General features: G+C 36.7%; 1 protein-coding gene across 1 annotated transcript in view; it reads right to left on the bottom strand.

Moving 5' to 3' along the window:
* dner (delta/notch-like EGF repeat containing) overlaps window positions 1-20467 on the bottom strand; it is a 37232-nt gene extending 16765 nt beyond the window's left edge. Inside the window, exons 1-7 of the mRNA XM_056234225.1 lie at window positions 20177-20467; window positions 7252-7557; window positions 7014-7108; window positions 6036-6199; window positions 5060-5208; window positions 4748-4901; window positions 170-283 (exon numbers count right to left, since the gene is read on the bottom strand). Coding sequence (XP_056090200.1) covers window positions 170-283; window positions 4748-4901; window positions 5060-5208; window positions 6036-6199; window positions 7014-7108; window positions 7252-7557; window positions 20177-20419 — 1225 coding nt within the window. The 5' untranslated portion in view covers window positions 20420-20467. The remainder of the gene's footprint in view (window positions 1-169; window positions 284-4747; window positions 4902-5059; window positions 5209-6035; window positions 6200-7013; window positions 7109-7251; window positions 7558-20176) is intronic.
* Between the last annotated feature and the right edge of the window lie 310 nt (window positions 20468-20777).

Raw genomic sequence — 20777 nt, 5'->3', positions numbered from 1 at the left:
GCTCTCTGACACACTTTGAGAGAGCGAGAAGGGACAGAAATAGAGCTTGAATCAGGACGACTCAAGCTTAACACACACATACACTTCCAAACATACACACCAAGCAGAACACACAACAGATTTGATTGTGTCAGACGTGATTTCATGAGACGAGGCTATTAATAAGTACCTTCAGCACAATAGCAGTGAGGGCCTTCTAGGCTGCTGGAGCAGGTGGCCCCGTTCCTGCAGGGTCCAGACACACAGTGATCCACCAACGACTGACAACGCTCTCCTTCAAAACCTAAAACACACACGCGATGGGTTTTCATAGACATAAAGATTTTTATACTGTACAAACTGTATATTCTCTTCCCTTAAATCTTTCCCCGTAAATCTACTCATCAGAGAAACATTTCTGCATTTTTATATTTTCAAAAAACATGATTCAAAAGCTTTTTTTTTCTCATGGGGACCAAAAAATGTCCCTACAAGATCAAAGATTTCTGGTATTACCAGGTATTTACCAGGACCAACCACACATTGCATTATTACTGTATATCTCAGTTCGCCATAACACATCTGAATTTATGAATAGGGTAAAACATTTAACTAGATATCACCACAGTTGATCAATTGCATTAAGAAGTGCAAAACAAAATTGGGTAACACTTTATTTTAAGGTGCTTGTAATAAGCAGTAATTAACAGTTAATAAGACACTTATAAGACCTTATAAGATGCATATAAAATGCATATAAGCATTAACTAATGAGAATAAATAAATTAAATTAAATAATACATTTCTCAAGTATCAATACATTGCACTTTTAGAACAGCCGGACAAACATAAATGGTAACACAAACTCCCAGTCACTTAAAAATGCACCTTCCCAAGAGGGAGTAGTTTCCCTGATCTCTTCAGGGCCTGGACCTTTAATTAACCCTTATATGAAGTAGTTAATGCTTATATGCATCTTATATGCATCTTATAAGGTCTTATAAGTGTCTTATTAACTGTTAATTACTGCTTATTACAAGCACCTTAAAATAAAGTGTTACCCAAATTGTATTACACGTTTTCTGAAATGTTATGTTTAATTATATAATTAAATATGCACTAACTTGCATACATGAACATTGGATAAAGCCTGGTTCAAAATTCGTGTTTCATTTTGTTGACATATTAAAGTAAAGAGTTTTCACAGAGGGGATTTTAGATATCCCTTTTATAAATCAGAAAATACTGTGAACAACCATCATGGTTTTAGTAATACAATTTTGAATACAATCAGGCAAATTGTATACATGAACAAACCCTTCAGTAAAAACTGATGTAAATAAAGAATAAATCTGTAAAGTTTGGTATATATAAGTGCTACTGAAATTCTGACACATTTCTTTTCGAGAAAACAGCCTTTAAAGATACAGTATCAATTGTAATTGAAATCTACGGGTGTAAATAAAGTGCAAAGTATATTTGGGATGTTTTCCTCCCACTAGTTTGATGAAAATCCAAATCTCAAAATTTACCAGTGCATGAAATAACAATGTAACATTCAATGTTAATGCAATGTTTCCATTGACTTTTATTGTTTTATACTGAGCTTAAGATATTTCTATCCCTAAAACGAACCCTCACACACAAACAAATTACATTTTTTTTCATTATGACGTTATTAATTGTTTATTAAGCTGGTTTCCTCAATGGGATGTTGGTGATTTCAGGTTTTACTATCCTTTTGGGGACATTTGGTCCTCATAATGTAGACAAAACCACACACAGAAAACACAATCTGTTCCTATCCTTCACATAAAAACAGTTGTGGAAAAAAAACTTGAACAAAGCTTTCAGTTATAAACCAGCACGAGTCAGTCGGCCAAAGCAGGCTGTTTGCTTTTCTTACAACACAGCCAATTAACATCATTTATGCCCTCCTGTGTTCTCAATAATCCTCTTACAAAAATGGTCAGAGCAGTAAACAGTGTGTGTTAGTGTGTTTGTGTGCTTCCTCTAGCGCTTAATAGACATGTTTTGCAATCCGCATGTCCATGACAACATGTCTTAAAAAAGGCACAGTTGTTTCATCTGGAAGGCTTTAAATAACTTAAATGCAGGATCAAAATAATCTTAATTTCCACGATCAAAGGCTTTTGATCATCCCCGACCTTCAATGTCTCTTGCTCACGCTTTGTTTTGTTCTTCATCTCCCATTTACTTCCCCAGCCCCATCTTTCCATTTAAAGCCTCTTCAGAGTATTCCAGCTCTGCTCAAGGTTAACCTCCATTACTCCCTGTTATGCGCATGCTCATTCAAGACGGCAGATTCACAATTCATAAGGACATTGCTTCTTGTTAGATTCATGTTGTGCGAATGTTTAGAACTATTTCATGTTAATGTTTTGAATGTCTTCGTAGGAATAACTAAATAGGGAAATTGCATTTTACAGCAACACTAATAACACTTAATGCGGTCCTTTTGAACTTTCCATTCATCAAAGAAAATTTTAAAAAGCAAAAGTTTCCACAAAAATATCAACTTTTATATAAATCTTTTTCATATTTTTCAGATTTATCACAACACTACGAAACCCCTAAAGGGACATGGTGAAGGAAACAAAATATGAGATAAAGGAAAAATTATTTGTCAATGCTTTTGGCTTCTCTTGCAAATGTTTTGCGTTCCGCCGAGAAACTTTGCGTTCACTCACAAAGAACACAAAGGTTTTGCGAGGGAACACAAAGTTTCTCTGGGGACCGCAAAAGCATTGGCTTACTATTTTTCCTCCCATTTCATATTTTTTCCTCCACCATGTCCCTTTAGGGTCTCCGTACTATGGAAGCTTGTTTCCGCTACGGAACAAAACAATTTGAAAGATTTCTTATCTTTTTTTTTCTCGCAATTGCGAGTTTGTATCATACAATTCTGACTTTATAACTCACAGTTTATAACAACTTTATTAAAAAAAAATTAATTACGAGATGTAAACTCGAATTGCGAAAAAACCAACAATCAGAATTGTGAGATAAAAAGTCACAATTACCTTTTTTATTTTTTTATAATATAATGAAACTAGCTTCCATACCGTACTATACCGTTAATAATCATAAATGTTTCTTGAGCAGCAAATCATTAGGGCTGGGTATTGACACAAATTTCACAATTCGATTCGATTTCGATTCACAAGCTTGCAATTCGATTCGATTCCGATTCGATTCAATATTGTTTATTTTGGATATCAGGTACAATACATGGCAAATTTTCTCAAGGAAAACAAATCTCTTAACTAATGCTGTAAACTATGGGAGTCAGTTGTAGCCTACTAGGCTTCATTAGCCTACTATAATATTGAAGGTTAAAATGAACTGATTTGTAGCTATACAAACACTTAAATTACACTTTTATTTATTTTCATAATAATAAAGTTATATGAAATATAAACATTTAAATGGTGGCTGTCATAAAAACTTGACAGATTTATTCAAACATGCATTAAATATCGAAGAACATTAAACATTATAATGAATATGTAATATGGTGCATATATTTAGCAAAATGCTCCTCTTTAGAGTTAATTTTTCAAGCTGACTAACGAGTTTAAATGGTCACATATGGTTTTTCTGAGGTAAATGTGACGTTACATTGTTTACAAGTTGTTTTACTGACGTCTTTCCACGGTTGAAACACTGATTGAGCGATTCCATGTGACATGATACGGATTTCGATAAGTTGTACTCTATCTTTTAACACACTTTCAGACGTTCATTCATGTTTATTTCGCGCTGTAGCTGGTATTATTAAGGCGGAAGAGGAGATAATGTGCGCTCCGCGCTGCTGCTTCTCTTGAGGTGAGCTGAGCCAGAGCGATCTCACGCCACAGCGCCAAAACGGTATTTATGGTTTTGAATTTCGTAAGAAAATGGACGTAATTTGAAATTTGAGACTTGATTTAGTATCAATAGTAACAAAGCACAAAGATGATTGCGATTTATTGGATGGGATGCGCGCTACAATGTTCCATTCATTCATCAAATGAAAACAGGATGACTAATCGATTCTTGAGATTTAAGAATCGATATCGGTTCGTAAAAATGAGAATCGATTAATATCGAGAAATCGATATTTTTTACCCAGCCCTACAAATCATCATATTAGAATGATTTCTGAATGATCATGTGAGATGTGACACTGAAGACTGGAGTAATGATGCAGAAAATTCAGCTTTGATCACAGAAATAAATGATATTTTACAATATAGTAAAATATAGAACAGTTATTTTAAATTATAATAATATTTCACAGTGTCAATGTTTTTACTGTATTTTGATCAAATAAATGCAGCAATATATATATATATATATATATATATATATATATATATATATATATATATATATATATATATATATATATATACGTATATAAAAAATATAAGTAATAACTTACAAGCATTTTGGAAAAGAGTATATAGACAGTGAAAGCATGATGTTTTAGTTTCAATAAAAACTATTTAAGTAGGCTAAGTTTGGATTTTGCTTTTATCCTATATAACTCACTGATGAAAAGCGGCATGCAAATGTGATATAATTCCAGTCAAAACAAACATTTGTTTTAAAAGTTATCATGCATTGCACTCTAAACAGTGAAATGTATGAAATGATGTGACTAAGTTCAGAATCCTGTTAATTATACCAGTGCGTCAGGGCAGGGGACACACATCGGACACAAATGACACGTTTCCTGACAAACACAAGCTCACACACACACCTGTCTGGCAGGTACAGCTGTAGTTTTGTCCTTCATCTCTCTGTCTGAGGTCAGTACAGGTGCCATTGTTCTCGCAGGGCTTCATGTGACACGCGTCAAACTCCTCACAGAAGATCCCAGAATACCCCTCATCACACTGGCAGTAAAACGTGTCCTGCGATTCACATTTAAACACACGCAATTTAATGTTGACACACATTCTGGACAGAGAGAACACAAGTAGAACAAAATTAATGTTGGAGAGAAAAACCACAGCACAAATTCAGGATTGTAATATAACACGTAATGCTAATTATGATATGAGGTCATTACCACAGAAGACTGGGTGATGCATTTCCCTTTCCCGGAGCATTGTGGGTCACTGAATCCACTGCCGGGCTCGATGCAGTTATTGGTTTTTACCATGAGATGAAGCCTCAAAGTGACTTCTGGACCAGAGGGTGTCCCAACGTGCAGCACACCTACAAGAGACGAGAGCAACAAAACAAGCAACAGTCGTAATAGAGAGTAACTATTCATGTTTTATGGGGATTTTCCATAGACATGATGATTTTCGTACTGGACAAACTGTATATTCTATCCCCTTTCACTAACCCTACCCATCACAGAAAACTTTCTGCATTTTAACATACCAAAAAAAAAATATTGGGACCAAAAAAATTGGATACTTGGATATTGCCATCTTTGCCATCCCCATAATGTAGGGTTTACCAGCCTGAACACCCCCCACCCACACACACACACACACACACACACACACAAACACACTTCGATTGATAAAATTCAGCCACATTGTACAAACACAATATACACACTTACCTTTCACAGTTTTTTCTTAACCTAGACCCATACATCTAGAAATCTAGATTCACATTTATTATATAAAGCAAATCATATCATTCAACATATTATTTTAGACATTTTTTGCAACTCCTACAAAACACAATTTCCTTGTCGGTTCAGGCATTTTCGAACATCTGCTACATCAACAACAGCTTTCTCCATCTCAGACATAAACACACTCAGATAAACAGACATGTACACACACACACACACACACACACACACAGCAATGCCTCAAGGACAGACATTGTTCGGCTCACAGAACCAGACAGGGTCAGATAAAAGACTCGCAGATCTCATCATTGTGTGTGGAAAAAATCTAAATTGCAAACAAGGCATTGTGCACAAGGACGCTTAAAAGGCAAAGTCCTAAATTCAAGTCAATCATTTTATAAATACATAACATTTCTTCCACATTGTGTGCATTCAGCCACACATGACTCACTGATGAAGTAGTTGTGTCCGAACGGCAGGGACTGGTCTGGCAGCACCAGCCCGTCTGAGCTCTGCTGGAACCACATGATGGTGCCGTCTGCAACAGAGCACTGCTCATAGCCAGCCTCACCCACACGCCACAGTACAGCAGAGCCGCTCACATTACCCACCAACCTACACACACACACACACACACAGAGATGTAGAAAAATCCACGACTTTTCATTTATTTCAATGAAATAAAGACAGGAAAATTATGCAGTGAACTGTACAAAGGGAACGTAATGGTTAAGAACAAGATTTGAAATCAATTTAAATGTCAGAGCTGTTATAGTGTTATATTATATTATATTTAGTGCTTTCAAATAGATTATCATGATTATTTCACATCTAACATAAAGTTAAATATATAATATATGTGTATATGCATTTATATTATATAACATTATATTATATTATATTTCGTGCTATCATTATACTCATAAACACACGTGTGTGTGTGTGTGTGTGTCTGTTTGTGTGTATGTATATATATTATATAACATTATATTATATTATATTTAGTGCTATCATTATACTCATACACACACATATGTGTGTGTGTGTGTATATGTATATATATTATATTATATATATATATTAGATGCAATTTGACAGCACTAATCATATTATATTGTTTTAGTATAGTAATATTTTGTTTAATAAAGTTGTATTAAAATGTACAACATTAAACATTTATTATATTATTTAAATCATATTAAATGTATTATATTCAATAATGTACTATATTAAAGTTTTTCAGTAATTTAAAATATTTAAACATTTAAAATTTTTAAATGGTTTATGCTGCTAATATAGCCATATATGCCACAGAAACAACAGATGAAAGTTTACTTCAAACCAAGTGCACACCCAGAACCCACAGCTCTCTTCTTCTATTAAATCTTATTCTCATTTCCCAAGAAAAACAGGTCAGGAAGTGTCTTACTTCACAGCTGTTTCCTCAGCGACCTCCCTGGAAACGGTCATCATTCCAGCAGACTCGCCTCCTGCGGTGCTCACACACTCAGCTTCATCAGTGATCTGCAACACAACACACATCCACACAAATAAACGTCCCTCAGGAATCACCCTGCCTTCCAGACCGGATCATTACACTTCATGCTTACACAAACGCACACGCATTGCCATAATCACGTTATGCATGCTAACGCACACCTGCTCACCTGCTGATCCTCCCACAGTATCTCCACCACTTTCTGACCTTGTTTGGGTTGCCACGGCTCCAGGGTGGGCGGAGCTTGAGTGGTGGTGTGGACTGTGGTTGGCTGAAACCCTTGAGTCGTGGTCGCGGGCGTGGCCGGCGTGGCGAGGTCCCAGGTGGACTCGGAGAGGTCAAAGGTCAAGGTTGGCAGGTCACAGTGGACACCACTGTAACCCTCACTACACTCGCACGCGAACCCATCCCCCTCACCGTCCTGACTACAGTTGCCATGGAGACAGGGGCTGCTGGCGCATGGATCTGCAAAAAACTGCACCCAATAACAACATCACCAATGAATGAGGTGAAAACGGCATCGTATTATCAAACATTGTAAATTGCTCCAGTCACACAGCAACAGCAGCAACCTTCATTTCAGGCAAACATCTATCGACTTACAATCACTCGGCCTGAAGAATGAGAACCGAGAGCAATTCATAAACTGAAATCACAAGGTGTGAAAGAAGAGCATCATTAGAAATGAAACAATAGCAACGGAGAGATCCCGCAGGACAGAAACACCTGCACCAAAATCTACAGTGCTAATTCATTTATCATACGATCATGTAGTGATATTGATCCAATTAGTCTAATTATGCTCCATTTCCGTTGGCAGGGACATGACTTCTTCCCAAAAGAGATAAAGTAGGCCTTATATGCACTGTGTGTGTTCGCCTGCGACATGAATAGCAGCCATACTGAATAATAGATGATATCAAGGAATAACAATAAAATATGACTCAGTTAAAATAGCTTCTCCTTATATATACAAGGATTTCTCTGCATTACCGAATCAACTGAATAAACATTCTCTGTCCCAAAATCAAAATGCATACAAAAAACGTTACCGATTATTTGCTTATACTAGGGGTGACCCCGAATAGTCGAAGATTCGATGCTTCGATAGGAGGAGCCTGATTCGACTACCAATCTCATGGTCGAATCTTCGCAGATGTGTTATTAAACGATGATTATGCCATTTTGGCTATATGAGTGTGCTCAATGTCTGATTTCACATAGAACTACTGGTTTTCTGTCAATACGTTAATATACAGCCTATTATGATAATGCTGTCAATAAAAATGTGCAAAGAAAGAAGCTTTTAATAAATATTTTTTAACGTGCGTGCAGCGTGAATAAATCCAAACACCCCGGGCCGTGACAGATTTAAGTTTCACTTTCGATCCGTGACCGACAGAGGAGCGTCTTGTCGGCAGGGATTTAAATCTTTAAAAATGTCTGGGATAAGAAAATCTAAAGATGCACACCATCAGAAAGGATATTCTCCAAGGCTGGATTAAGCATCAGGAAAACCATGATCGCACTTCTGCCGGCCAACCTTAACAGGTTGGTTTTCCTCGGGACGTTCCAAAACGCTTAACGTGAAAAAAGCTTTTAAAACGCTTAAATGGCACTTTAACGTGCTTAATGTATGTACACAGTAGGCTACACACCTTAAGAAACAATTCCATGTGCAGATAAGCAGATGAACCCAGAATATGAACGCAACGCGTTTCTCCTATAGAAAGTCACGTAAAGCTTTTTCTTTAACGCGTTTCTATGGGAGGAAAATGCTAAACGTAATAAAACGCGTTGCGTTCATATTCTGGGCTCATCTGCTTTTCTGTAGGCTATTTAGTAGGCTATGCTTTATTAATAAGGTGTGTACAGAATAGAATTTGATCTTTTAATATAACAGTTTTAGGACAAAGCCGTTAAGCGTTTTTCACGTTAAGCGTTTTAGAATGTATTTTATCCGCGCACACAATTTGAAAAGACTCAAACAGACACAGGCCGAGTGAAAGACTGGATTTTGTTTTCTCGATCAGGTATGGGTAGGGTACAAGTGATTTCAAAACATTTCAGCCGGTTCTAATTTGATTTTTGGATACTGTGAACATGTTGAGCTAAAAAGACTGCCGCTCCAGTTTAGCGTTTATTGTTGTTTCTGCAGTTAAAAAGACAAAGTTGACAATCCTGGCCATACTTTCGTTATTTTAATAATTTCTTTATTTTTATTTTATTAATTGATCACTCAGGGTGATCTAATTTAACTATTTGTGACTTGTGTTTTGAATATTTGTTCCCCTGCACTTTAGGCATTTTGCACACATTTGTTCTGCTTCTTGTGACTTGAGACTTATTTCGTTTTGTATTTTTATTTATTATAAATGTAGGCCTATATTGTGTTCTTAATTGTTGATTATTTTTCAGTGCATCGATGTTGCGCTGTAGGCCTACTTAGAACATGCTCGTACAGGCAATTCAGCCGATTTAATTTGATTTGCATGTGAAATGCAAATCCTATCTGCAGTGTGGCCTTTCTGCAGTTATTTATGTTATTTCTTAGTTTTATTGATCCAAAATGTTTTTATACATTTTCTTCTATATCTTTATGTGATGTTCTGTACATCGCGGCTTTAAAATGTTAAAGCCCCGCCCCCTCCCCAACACCACACACATGATTCGACTATTAGTCGACTATAGGCCTTGACGAATCTGATTCGACTATGAAAATCCTTAGTCGGGGACACCCCTAGCTTATACAAATATGAATGACATTACACATTAAAATGTTACAATCACCAATTACTAGGCTGTAAAATCTACAACCTAGGCTCACAAATTTCAAAATTCAAAGTGAAATGTCCAATGAGTTGTATCCAAAGTGGATTAATCTGGCAACGGTTTTGTTGTTGTGCGCATCACGGTAGTTTGTAAATGAAATGTCTGGTGACTGGCGCTAAAAGGATAATGCTATTTCACGTTTGAAAATAATGTAGGCTACCACCTACAAAAAAAACTGATAGTGTAACTAAAGCAAACCTGAGGCTTTGAATTTTGCTGATGCTTCAATTTTGGTTTGCTTCTGGTCTTTGAGCTCTTTTATAGTGACCCGTGTGTTATACTCGTATCCGAACCTTCACGTCACAAGTGCAATGCTGTACCAGATGAGAAGTTTACAAGTTTGTATATATAAATAGTCTCTGCTATTACTGACGGTAAGGTTGCACTGTTGACGCTCGCGCAGCCTCTCTCTCTCGAGCAGAAATCTTCACAAATGAGCGCAGCACACACACACTCAGTTAACAACATACTGCCTATAAAAATCTAAATGTGGAGTTTTTATATTTTTAACATATGTTAAGCAACCTCAGTTATTTTTCCTGAACACCATCACGATTGAAAATGTGACATTGATTTCCTAAAACAGGCTGTTTTTGTTCTGTTTCAGCAGCGAAAATAGTTCCAAACAAAAATCACAGCAGAACCACGGCGCATGAAACACTCAACCTGTTTTCATTACTGAATTATTCAGCATTTTGAACGAATCGATTGAGTCAAAGATTCAATGACCCATTCATAAACATCTGTCTCATTCTTGAATGAATCAGCCGTTTGAACGAATCGTTTGAATGAATTAATCAATGACTCACTCATTAAGACGATCGCCTGCCGCCACCTACTGGTGGTTTAGTGTTAAATGTTTCAAAGTAGTATCATTCTTTCCAACGTTTCTTATATGTAAATTTAAATCAATTTCATAACATTATTTGGTTATGCAATTGTAATTTTTCAGTGTAAATGATTTAATTTGATCAGCCCCTATAGTAACAGCCCTAGTGTCTTATTATTCGAAATAATTGAATTTATTGATCAAATTTAGGAATTTAAAATGAAAGATGAAGCATACATTTAATAATATTGGGGGAGGGGATGTCCTTTAAAGGTGCAGATATTACAATATGGTGATTTAAATATTAAAGCTGATTGAACACTGATGAGAAAATTGTTTCAGAATAAATTAACACACAAAATAAAAATAAAAAATAAAAAAGCTTTCTCTTTCTGCAAATTGTGTAGTTGTATGGTGTATAGCGATACGACCCAGCACCCAAAATACCATCAAAACACTCCAACGCAGCCTCCATTCTTCACAAAAGATGGATAAAAGGCGCACGGGAAACAAAAACCTTGAAAAAATTATATTCAACCCCGCCAAATCACAGAGATGCCGATTCGCAAGGGACTGTTTATCACAGGGCCTCGGTGTTCGACAAAATATGGTAGGTCATTTGCGGAGGAATTTGTACGTTACAAATTACAGACAAGGCCGATTCGCACTCCGCAATTATTACAAATGACTAGAGGTCACCAGGTAATACTTATCCCGTGCGAATAGGGCTTAAGCAAAGATTAACAAATATTCATTGACACCAGGGTCTGCAATTTCAGGCCATTTTGTAAAAAGTTCTCCAATCACTGGGTGCCGCGAAAAGCTTGTTTTCCAAATTCAGTTCGGGCGAGTGGAACTGAGAGGGAATAAATCCTGTGAGCGCAGAGAATAAACTCCAACAGGTTCGTGTTGGGTAAGAGAGCAAAGATATGGAGGCAGTAGACCCAGAATGGATTTATAAATAAACAGGTACCAATGTTTACATCTGCGTATTGATAATGACGATCAACCAACTCTGTTGTAGCCTACAGATCACAGTGATGAGTATTGCATTTACAATTTAGTATAGGCCTAAACCTAAGTGCACAATGATACAACGCATCCAAAGAGCTTCAAAGTTTAGTGATTGACGATTTATACAAAATATCACCATAATCAATGACTGCCATAAAAGTGGCCGAGACTAGTCTGCTTTTTGAAAAACAAAAAAAAAAAAAAACAGGATTTATTTCTATAATAAAATCCCAGCTTTATTTTTAATTTAGTCCTTAATTGATTAACATGGGATTTAAAAGATAAGGAATCATCAAATATATTTTATATTCTGTCACTACCTCTTTTATAGTACCCTGTAAGGATTTAAGTTAATTTGCCAATTTCTTGGATCGTGAAAAGTATTACTTTAGTTTTGGCCTCGTTCAAAGTCAGGTTTAGGTCACAGAGCCTTTATTGCACAACATCAAAAGCACACTGAAGAAAAGACACAGCTTGGTGTAATTTGGGTGCACTACAATAAATCAGTGTCATGGGCATACAAATTAAAATTTACATTACTAATATTGAGATCAAGATTATTAATATAAAAGGTAAAAAGTAAAGGCCCCAGAACGGACCCCTGAGGAACACCCCTCATAATCCTTAAAGGTGTAGATGAATGACCTTCCATCCGCACACACTGTGTCCTGTCCAATAAATAGCTTTCAAACCAATATGTGCATTATGTGCAAAAACAGCGTGAAAATAAGTCTTTAGTAATCAATAATCTGTGTAAAAAGGAACAAATTTGTTGGTGTTTTTCTGCCACTAATGTTCATTTCAGTAGTGTTCATTTTCACTTGTGTTCATGAAAACTGCAGTGAATTGTATGTATTGGTATGTTTTGGGAGATTTGTAGGTTGAAATGCATCAACTGATAACAAGTGTGGTGTAAATATAGTATAACTAAGCCATTTTAGACAGCAGAACACATGAGACATTTTGTGCTTCTTCACATCTGTCCCTTGAGCTAATGAACTTTCTGAGGCACATCTGAAGTGCACGACATGCCTTCCTCTGCACATGTCAGAGCGTCTCCTTGATCTCACCAGTTACAATCACGGTTTCATGTCCGTCCACTGATTAAAAAAACTATGCGGTCTGAATACTTAATGCGACTTATTTTGTGTGTTAAATTGCTGTTGTAGCTGAATCTGTCACTGTTCATCATGAGCTTTGACACATGCAACAGTAGATTCATTACCTGTGTATAAGTGTATGTGTAATGTTTCTTTTATCTATCTTTTTAAGTTTATATATGGTCTGAAGACTGGTGGTTTTTAGAGTTGAGTGATAATGTATTGATTTAGATTTTTTTCTAAAACTGACATGAAATGGTACGTTTGGGTTCAGAACAAATTCTCTGATTCATTTTAAAAATTATGCTGAGCTACTTCTAGTGGGTTATTGTTTTATTTACTTTATCAAAACCAATACATTATCACTCAACTCCTAAAACCACTAATACTCAGACCATTACAACTCATTACAATAAACATTCATTTAATACAAACTGACAGAATGAGGTATATAGCTTTTTTTCTGTCATGATAACTGTGTGTTTGTCATATCCATTACCATGCCAATGTTGATATGTCTGGTCTTGGCAGAATAGATCTTCTACGCTCATATGAAATTCAAAATAAGCATTTAATACAAAGCCTTGAACAAGCAAAAAAGAGTAGGGCTGCTGAAAAGGAAGTAGAAACAGTGTGGGGAGAAGAAAGGATCATGGATGAGAAAAAATACCTTCAAAGTGAGAAGAAATGGATGAAGCATTTCCAGTATCAACAATCTCTCTCAATCCCCAGCTCAAGATATCACTAGACCAGCTCTCACACACATCAATACATCCCTGACCTTTGGCGTCTTCAATCTGATTTTACCGGACAGCCTCCTCTAATGTGAAGAGCTGTGAGCTTTCAAACCTCATGTTTGTTCTATAGAGACAATATTTAATTTTTTGAAGAAAGTATTTGAGCCTGCCTCTCAAAACCCCAAAAGGTTACTACTCTTCAGCTCTCAGCAAAGACCTCCTCTACTTAGTCTCTTTCTCTATTTTTAAAGGTCACATTGCAACCAAATCATGCTGAAACCTCCCCTTATATACTTGATAAACAACTCACGATCGCAAGCTCGAAAAGACAGAGTTTGTCTTCCTCAATAGGATATAATAAAAATGACTGAAAAAATATTATTCAAATATATCAGGTATTCATTAAAATGGGTTTTAGGAAAAGTTTTAGGAATTTTAGTTATACTTGCAGGAAAAAATATTTCTATGATATAAGTAAATAAAAACTAAAAAAAAACTAACAAATTCATGTTGATTTTTAAACCTTTTTACTTAGATTATTATATTCATTTTATATATATTTGTTTTTTTATCTTGGATTGAATTTTTATGTAGGCCTAATTTATGATTCTGCAACTTCTATGATATAAATAAAACCAAATTGTACAAAATAAATCTCAAATTCATGCTGATTTTTAAATTTGATTTTCACTTATATTATCGTTAAATATTGTTTATTACAAATTGCATATTGAGAAACACACAAAATGTCTTTTCACAAGACTTTTTAAATGTAATTTTGTGTCAATTTATGATTCTGCATGTTTCTATGACAAAGTAAAATTGTACAAAGTCCAATTTATGTTGATTTTAAATTTTTTACTTTTGACTTAGATCATGTTAAAAATTGTTTATAACAAATTATATATTAAGAAAAGTTCAAAATATCTTTAAATTTTTTTTGTTCATTTTGCATTCTAGGATGGAAATGGTGCAAATCAATTTTGAATCACATGTGGCAGATTCAATGTTTTCAAAGCAGTGTCATCGCAAAAAATCTTAAGAGAAATGTTCAAGTGAGGTTGGAGTGTCTTGCACATATGATATTTATTGTTGATATGGCATTTTCTCATATGCATAATCAAAAATCCACTCAAAAACAAAAGCACACACACACTTGATAGCCCACTGTCATCCGACTATTAATAGAGAAAGTGAGACAGTGTATCTGACAGTTCATCCGTCACCATTCAGTTGTGTAATGACTATAAATTAATGAATTCTCCAGCTTTCTTTGAGAAAAGAAATTGTTTTAATTAATGAAAGCGTATTTCACACAATGTTCGCACTCATAAAGTATAAATATCATCAAAGCCCAGGTATGAAATGGAAGTAGAGTGTGATTGGCTGACAGCCACTGAACATCAGAGGACGGCATGAATGAATACTAACCACCCTGCAGATGCAGGACACCATTAATAGAGAAATACAAATACATGGAGTTGCATCAGAAAAAAATAGTTTACTGCAACATGGGCCCCAAAGGATTTATGTTTACTTAAAGGTTGAACAAAATGATATTCAACTCATTATTGCTATCTGAAGCAGAAGTGGAAAATATTTTCTCTGGGGTTTTAATGGAACATCCTACACAGTTATTTACAGTTTTTTTTAGTTACGTATGTGGATCAGAAGACAGTTTTATCAAATGTCATGGCAAAATAATAACACATGCATTTAAAGCCAGACATCACTGGCAATGGCATTTATTAATGCAGCACGTTCTGAAAGGCAGGTGGAAGGGAGAAGATGTGCCACCAAATAACCAGATACATCATCAAACCTCTGTAGTTTTTATTCTGGGGAGCTAAACTTATAATTCAATCATGACTGAAAGATTATCAAAAAATGTTCCTCAAAAGCCTAAAGTATCATACTCGATTCTCACATTTTAACATGGCTGTCTAAAAAATGCAAAACCAAGTTGCTTCAGTCCATTACATGTCCATCTTGAAATATTAATGACAATATAAAAGCAATTCTTATGTTTACTTTATAGAAATCAGAAAAGATTTCACTGCAAATAGACACATGAACCATAACCTGAAGGGGGACGCTTTTTTCTATTAGAAAAACGCCATTTACTAGCAACAATTTTTTATGAACTATCAAACAGAGGGCAGAATGCATGTAGTAGATTGTGTACAACTAGTTTTTCAGCAAAGTTTTTATTATTCATAATTTCTTTACGTATCAAATTTGATACAGTAGGTTTAATATTGTTAACTATTCTTTTTATGTCCCCTAGTCAGCTTATGTTCTCCTGAATGTCTCTCTCTATGTACTTTATATACCTTTGATGTCCTCCACAATATCTACCTTTCCCTTTACCCCTTTAGTTCCCATTTTACTCCCTTTTTAATCTTCTTTAATGAGGCTCACTCTCTTACAGAGCTGTTGGTCTGGCAACTCTGCTAAACACACTGGTCACAGATTGCTATATTTCAATCTACATGTTTAAAGATGAAAGCTTTGCAGAAACAATGGCCAGTCAAGCTCTCTCTTTAATATTAATGAATTCCCTATTGCAAGCTGGAATCAAAGCAGAAAGACCAAAGGAGAGAAGAAAAACACGACGACCCTGAAAATAAGCATCCCTTGTGATATGACCATCAGATCTATGGTTTCTAAGTGTGCATCCAGCCACTGTAGTAAATGAGTGACTGTGTGTGTGTGCATAAAGTACATGCATCTTTTCCCCTCACAGACCAACCTAGCTTTTAAAGACGAGTTTTCAGAAAGGACATGTGATTCTTGCACACTCACTCTGCGTCAGCCGCTGCACTACACCTGAGACTGAGGTGAAGTGAGATCCTCAAGGGCACGCTGCTAACTTACATCGAATCATTCCAGTTCATCTCCTTATTCCATCAAAACAGTCAAATGTGTGATCCTGCTGCATCACGTCAGCAGCAGTTAATGTTTAAAGTTTGGAAAAAAAGGCTGTCTCGTTACAGGGCGACTGAAGAACACCAGCCTTGCCTGGAGAAATGGAACACTGAGTGACATCACAATGACTTCAGGCCCCTTCGACCAATCACGGTTAATCTTGCCAGTGCCGTACACCAATCACGCGGCAGCATCCTTTGGGGGAGATGTAAATGAGCAGTATGACGTCACAGGACACAGGTTTAGACACAAGCTTTAACTAAGGTTGAGGAAAGGACAGGGCGCATTGATGCATCTTAAAGGGGTCGTATAATGGTACATGCACTTTTACAAGTTGATTGTACTGAAATGTGTGTTGGCAGTGCCTGTACACAACCATCATATAATGATAAAAATCCATCCAGTGTTTTTGTTTTAATCTCCTTATATGTTTTCCCCTGCCTCAAATCAAGCCGTTCGAGCCTGTGACGTCACACGCTCGGAAGCCCCTCCCACGATTGTTGATTGACAGCAGCGTTTCAACACAGACCCGCCCTCGCTCGTGAGGGAGCTGTCAATCATAGTCTGCGCGGACCGGCGCGCTCATTGTTGATATGCTGGAGCACTGTCTATGAGCAGAATGGCGTCTAAGTGATTGTGGTGTTCTGTTCTTGGGTGTAATAACGAACACAGTCATTTTTAATGTTCCTAAATCCGAACCGCTGAAGACGCAGTGGCTGAGTTTGTTTTCAAAGGGAATATTCCCCACGAGCAACGTCAATGCTCTCATGTTTGCGCAAATCATTTCTGACCAGACTGCTTTATAAACGAGGGTCAGTATAAAGCTGGATTTGCTAAGAAGCTGCTCATGAAAAAAGGATCGGTACCAGATATTCGTGTTCCTGCTGAACCTCTAGAACAACTGAAGTGAGTGTAACGTTTTATTAATCTTTATATTAATATTTATATTAATCTTTGCAAATCGCTTGCACGCTTCACAATGAATGCGTCTAAGGTTTACACACACATTACGGCATGTTTTCTATGTACGACGTTCTCAATATAATTCATAATCCCACGTTTATAATGAACAACGCGTTATGGTTATTGTGTTATTGTGTTACAAACGGTGTACGCACAGAACAGAGGGGCGGAGTCAGCGAAGCTCATTATCATTTAAAGTCATATGCACTGAAACGGCGTGCTGAAAACAGAGCTGTTTTTGACCAGGTAAAATAAGTGTTTTCTTACAATACTAATGAGAATTTTTAATTAAAGTATATTACAAACTTTTAATTTAGACCCTAAAGAATCATATTAGCTTGTACAAAAATGGCATTATATGACCCCTTTAACAGTAGACAAGATGCAAACACAAATGAGACACAACCGCACACAATTTCATAGCCTTATGAGTGCCACCTGTTGTTCAGAGCATATGCATGTGCACACGGCTCTCAGATCTCTTGGATCCGGTAAAGCTTTGCAGTGATTTAGGTCAGAGGTCGTGATTGTGTCTAGCTGTGCTACTCACATTCAGGCTTTGTTCCCATTAGTGCATTAACTCTGATGTGTGTCTACAGCCAATAAACAACAAATCTGTTGCTAATACTTTAAAACAAAGGCCCTCACCCTTTCCTTAAAAGGGTATTTCACCGCTGGCACGATGAGCTTTCAATAAAACTTGGCTGCCTATGCAGTAACCTGACTAAACAGAGGGAAAAGGCTGTTGTCTTCACTTTGCCAAATAAGCAGGAAAACTTCAACATCCATAATGCACTGGGCACGTTGCCGTCCAAGGCCACTCACACCAGTCTGCTATGGATATGCTTGACCAGTCAAATACCACCTTGCTTTAGTAGGAAATACTTCTTAGCAAACATTTAGTTAGAATGGTGTAGAATTGTATTTTTCCCCGGGTGCAAGAATTCAGAGAGCGAAGTTTAGTGGGAGAGAGTTACTTTCGGTTCCAGTGAAGGATCCAGCACGTTGTAGGCGGTGGCTAAAGGCAGTGAAGAATTGTTAATATGGAGAGAAGACTGTGACGGAGAATCTGAAAAAACTGTGTTTGTAGTCAACATTTCAAACTGGATGACAACGAACAGTGTTTTATGCCAAACATGGAAAGAAACTGCAGCTCTGTCAGTTCCACCCGAAGGACACAGGTGAGAAAGCTGTGAGAAAGCTGGATTCAATATTTACTGTTACTGCTGTTTAACAGTGTAACATACATTTTTCCGTGCTAAACCTTCTCTAACAATAACCGTTCTGTTAATAACCCTCTGTCGATCCGACTGTCGGTGGGCGGGGACACAAAAATACAGAAGTGCCATCTGTATTTTTCACAAAAGCCCCGGAGCCGTCAAATAAATGTGAATATCTCGGTACAAGTAACACGGAGAATGAGTAAACATTTACATATCAACATTGTGACAATACAAATCAGGTTTGAAAATTGGTAAAGTTACATTTTAAGGCCGTTTAAGTACATCTTCATACATGAACTAAAACAATAAATCAATATATCAAATTTAATATACTGTATATAGTATCATTGATAAACAGTTTTTAATTAGCTGTTTTCAGTTTAATTTGGATTTTATATTTATTTTGTGTTTTTGTCATTTTCATTAGTTAAAAAAAGTCTATATAATATTTCATATGTTTTATTCATTAGTTTTAGTTTATTTAGTTTGAGTTATTTTAGTCCTTCAGCTTAAACTCATTGAAAACGAGAAATCGGAAACTAGCTGAATTAAAATAAGTGTACGTTTTTTATATTTTATTTTAAGTAACGGAATTGTTTTTTAATGGTTTTAGTTTACAATAATAACCCTAATATTGATATAATTGAAATTATGATATATTACAATAATAGGCCTAATAATTACTATCTACTTATAAAGAAAATTGTATTCATAAAATATATATTTCACTGTATCTCATTGGAAAACACTTTATTTTTTGTTTTAAGCATAAAACTAACAACATTTGGATGTTTTTTTTTTTACCAACAGGAAAAACAATCTCACAAAATGGGATAATATAAATTATTTAACACATATTCTCTGAAAACAGTTTTGCACGTAAATTATTTTTATTATTTTAAAGTAAGTATATATTTTACTGTAAAACAAGAGATGTATTGGGTAAAAAAATTTTTTTTTTTTTTTTTTTTGGCAGTGTATCTCTATGTTCCTTATAATTCCAGTGTGGACCATAATTGCACCACAATGCACTTGACTGCAAAGAGGTTCAAAAAAGGCTTGCATCACCCATCACAGAAAGGCTCAGCGTCCCGTAGTGGTTTGTTATAAAACAGAATGCATGCAATGAGGTCAACGCTGCATACTTGCGAAGTGAATAGAAAAGGTGACAGACTGGGAATGATTTTGCTGCCTTGGTGTAGAAACACACTGCAGACCATATCTAACTGCAAGACATAGAGTTATGCTGTGATCTTTACCTCTAACACACACACACACACACACACAGCCGCCTCTCCTCTCCTGCCTATCTGTTGCCACAGCAACGCAGCACTCTCATTCACATCGCACAGACCGCACATGATCTCTCGCAGAGCATTGACATATACATGTCTTTCTAAATGCTTATCACACAATGTAACTCGAGCAGCACACAGAGACGGTCAGAAGATGAAGTTCACACTCTCACCTCACAGTTGCGTCCAGTGAAGCCCTGGCTGCAGATGCATGTATAAGCCCAGAAGTCTGACTGCATCTGTGTGCTCGGACTCTCCTCCATCTCTCCCACCCGACTACAGACGCCCCCGTTCAGACACGGTCTGCCCTCGCAGGGGTCCGGGGACACGCTGGGGGCCTCGGTCGATGTCAGAGGGGTCCCGAATCCCCTCCTCACCCCGAGGATGAGGAGGAGAGGAAGTATGAAGAGCTGCATGAGAGCAAATGTGTCACCTTTTCCCTTCGCTGGTGTAGAGAGCAGATCAACGGATCACAGACGTTCTCTGGCGGCTGTGCGTGTGTGTGTGTGTGTGTGAGAGAGACAGACAGTTTGCTGGACTGGAGGGTCTGAGTGTGTTTGAGGACGGGAGAAAGAGGAGCAGAAGGGAGGGAACTCGTCCACAGTGACGGCATGCACACACTCCGCCTCTCTCTCTCTCTCTCTCTCTCTCTCTCTCTCTCTCTCTCTCTCTCTCTCTCTCTCTCTCTCTCTCTCTCTCTCTCTCTCTCTCTCTCTCTCTCTCTCTCTCTCTCTCTCTCTCTCTCTCTCTCTCTCTCTCTCTCTCTCTCTCTCT

Source organism: Rhinichthys klamathensis, unplaced genomic scaffold, assembly GCF_029890125.1.
Source record: "Rhinichthys klamathensis goyatoka isolate OS25496 unplaced genomic scaffold, OSU_Roscu_1.1 h1tg000391l_1, whole genome shotgun sequence".
Lineage (NCBI taxonomy): Eukaryota > Metazoa > Chordata > Actinopteri > Cypriniformes > Leuciscidae > Rhinichthys > Rhinichthys klamathensis.
The sequence above is the reverse complement of the archived record's forward strand: the minus strand, read 5'-3'. Positions and strand labels throughout refer to the sequence as shown.